Source organism: Habropoda laboriosa, unplaced genomic scaffold (genome assembly GCF_001263275.1).
Source record: "Habropoda laboriosa isolate 0110345459 unplaced genomic scaffold, ASM126327v1 scaffold42, whole genome shotgun sequence".
Classification (NCBI taxonomy): domain Eukaryota; kingdom Metazoa; phylum Arthropoda; class Insecta; order Hymenoptera; family Apidae; genus Habropoda; species Habropoda laboriosa.
Genome location: NW_017100181.1, coordinates 1357204 through 1359881, shown reverse-complemented (window position 1 = coordinate 1359881; position 2678 = coordinate 1357204). Strand labels below are relative to the sequence as shown.

At 29.1% G+C, this 2678-nt stretch overlaps 2 protein-coding genes across 2 annotated transcripts in view; one reads left to right on the top strand and one right to left on the bottom strand.

Annotated features, from left to right (window-relative positions):
* The window catches only part of LOC108579106 (NADPH--cytochrome P450 reductase), a 30642-nt gene extending 30312 nt beyond the window's left edge, over window positions 1–330 (bottom strand). The window contains exon 1 of the mRNA XM_017942549.1: window positions 271–330. Coding sequence (XP_017798038.1) covers window positions 271–330 — 60 coding nt within the window. The remainder of the gene's footprint in view (window positions 1–270) is intronic.
* A 709-nt stretch (window positions 331–1039) lies between these two features.
* On the top strand, window positions 1040–2621 carry LOC108579065 (60S ribosomal protein L23a). Its single transcript, XM_017942502.1, has 4 exons — window positions 1040–1105; window positions 1545–1846; window positions 2038–2165; window positions 2311–2621. Exons 1-4 carry the CDS (start codon window positions 1072–1074, stop codon window positions 2570–2572), a joined length of 726 nt encoding a protein of 241 aa, XP_017797991.1. The 5' UTR covers window positions 1040–1071; the 3' UTR covers window positions 2573–2621.
* Window positions 2622–2678: the final 57 nt, after the last annotated feature.

The following is a 2678-nucleotide window of genomic DNA, read 5'->3' as shown; positions in this document are numbered from 1 at the left end:
TATTGTAATACGTGCCATATAATGAATAGAAATGGAGAATGTTTATTATTGTTAAAGCTTTTATTTCATAAATAAAACGAATTCATCAATGAAATTACTAAATATGGTCTCAAATTCAAATTCTGTTTTTGCCGGATGTCCGCCCAATTGAAGTACTCGAATTGTCAATCAAATTCAAAAATGTGATTACTAGTCGTATAAACTTTTAAATTCCTCTAATGCTTTTATTGAAAAGTGTACTTATACCGAAATAAATGTATTAAATTATACCTGTCTGTCATCGCGCGCCGCTTTTATCATCTTGTAAACAGCCGAACGTGTTTCTAACATCACTTACACTACGTATTGTACAGTGTTAATTATATTTAAATATATACATTCACTGTTATATTACAATATATGTACATATTTACGAGTTGTTCAATTGTACTGTAGTCACTTAATCAAATTATCTAAACTGCTAATTAATTAAACAAGAATTTTGTTACAAATGTCCTAAAGTATAAGTCTAATATGCACTGACGAAGTTTATACTTTGTTATCTATATTATATTCAAAAATTCTTTTAGAACGTTATTGCTAGGTTCACAGGAATATTCACGTGTTATACGTTGGACACCTCTGATAAATATAAGTAATTTTGAACTAAATGAAAACACTGGTTGCTACGACAGGTGTTCATAGTCCATCTGTTCTATTATGAACCAACTAGATACATTATAATTGAAATAAAATCTTGACTTATAATTTTTTATTTAAATTAATATGTCAAGAAACAGATGTACATGCATGCGTATAAATACTTAATACGATTAATACTTTAAAATACTATGTTGCAGTATAATGCATAATATTCGAATTTACATTTAAAATTATAAAATATAATACAAGTTACTGTCGTAGTTAAAATAATTAAGTATTTTAATAAATATAATTTAGTGCATAAATATAAGTGACACAGTTATTACTTCATAATACTAAAATTAATACGTCAATGATTAACGTAGTTCCTTGATTCTCCATGACTCCATACGTTTGTTTCCGGTTGAAGTTTTCGTTCTTTTTAGCAAAATGGCTCCAAAACCGAAGCCCACGGATAAAACAGGTACATTCGGAAATTGCTTAAACATTCGAATTTCTCGTCAAAGGTATTAAAATTATATCGCCTACTTGTAGTAAACGATCAATAAAATTATATTTATAAAATGAGTGATGTAGAAAGCTTGTTTAATAAACATGTGTGCAGTTTCAGCTTTAGCCATGTGGTTTATCACTTGTCTTGATTTTATTAGAAAAAATACCATGTGTATAAACATTTTGTTTCTGAATGCTTCTACAGCATTTATTATGTATATTTAAGGAACAAATATAAAAAAATATTATTTAATGAAGCCATCTCTGTTCACGATTTTTGTACGTGTTTGCTATAACCTAAAAATCGTACCTATCACTAATTTTAAGTTTTCATATTAGAAATATATGATTACGATAAAATCTTACTAACTAATTGCAATTTTTCAATTGTTTGTTGTTTTCTTTTTTAGCCAGCAAGCCGGCTGAGAAAAAAACAGAAAAGAAAACTGAGAAGAAGCCACCTACTGCAGCTTCAACATCAAAAGTCACAAAACCAGCTGCAAAGACATCTACTACTGCAAAGAAACCAGCAGCTGCTAAATCGACAAGTTCTACAAAGCCTGCAGCAAAACCAGTAGCAAAGCCTGCATCTAAAGTTGCCACAAAACCAGTGGTTACCAAACCTAAGAAAAATGTTCAACCCACGAAGAAAACACCTAAAGGTGGAAAACCAGCTGCACCACTTCAAAAAGCACTTAAAGCTCAGAAAAAGGTTAATATACACAATTTTATTGATATTAAACTTGCATTAATTTTATATTTGCATGATGAGATATATCAGAGAATCTCGTTGAATAACTATGATATGAATTTAATATATTACTGACCTATTAATTATATAGAGTAATTAATTTTTAATAATTAATAATATAAATAATACAGTTGTAATGTGTTTGTGCACAGGTATTGAAAGGTGTTCATGGATCAAGAGTAAGAAAAATAAGGACATCTGTACATTTTCATCGGCCAAAAACATTTAGGCCACCACGAAATCCAAAATATGCACGAAAATCTGTTCCAAACAGAAACCGGTAATTATTAAAAATTCATATGATTTCATGTTCCAGTTCCTATTTACATATTTTATTTTATAATACTTTAATTTCATAAAACTTTAATATATACAAATTATGTAATTTAATAAGAACAATTACGAATAATGTTTTTCTTTTTCAGCATGGATGCATTTAATATCATTAAATTTCCTTTAACCACTGAAGCAGCAATGAAAAAGATTGAAGATAATAATACATTAGTTTTTATTGTGCATACACGTGCTAATAAGTACCACATCAAAGCTTCTATCAAAAAGTTGTATGACGTCGAAGTGGCTACAGTGAACACTTTAATCAGGCCAGACGGTAAAAAGAAAGCGTATGTGCGCTTAACCCGTGACTATGATGCCCTTGATGTTGCCAATAAAATCGGTATAATATAAGTATATCTGTATGTGACTGGTATGGAGGAAAAAGAGTATCTGTGCTAATAAAACATGTTGATACAAACAATTTGTATTTTCTTGTAAATTTTACACCTTTTATATG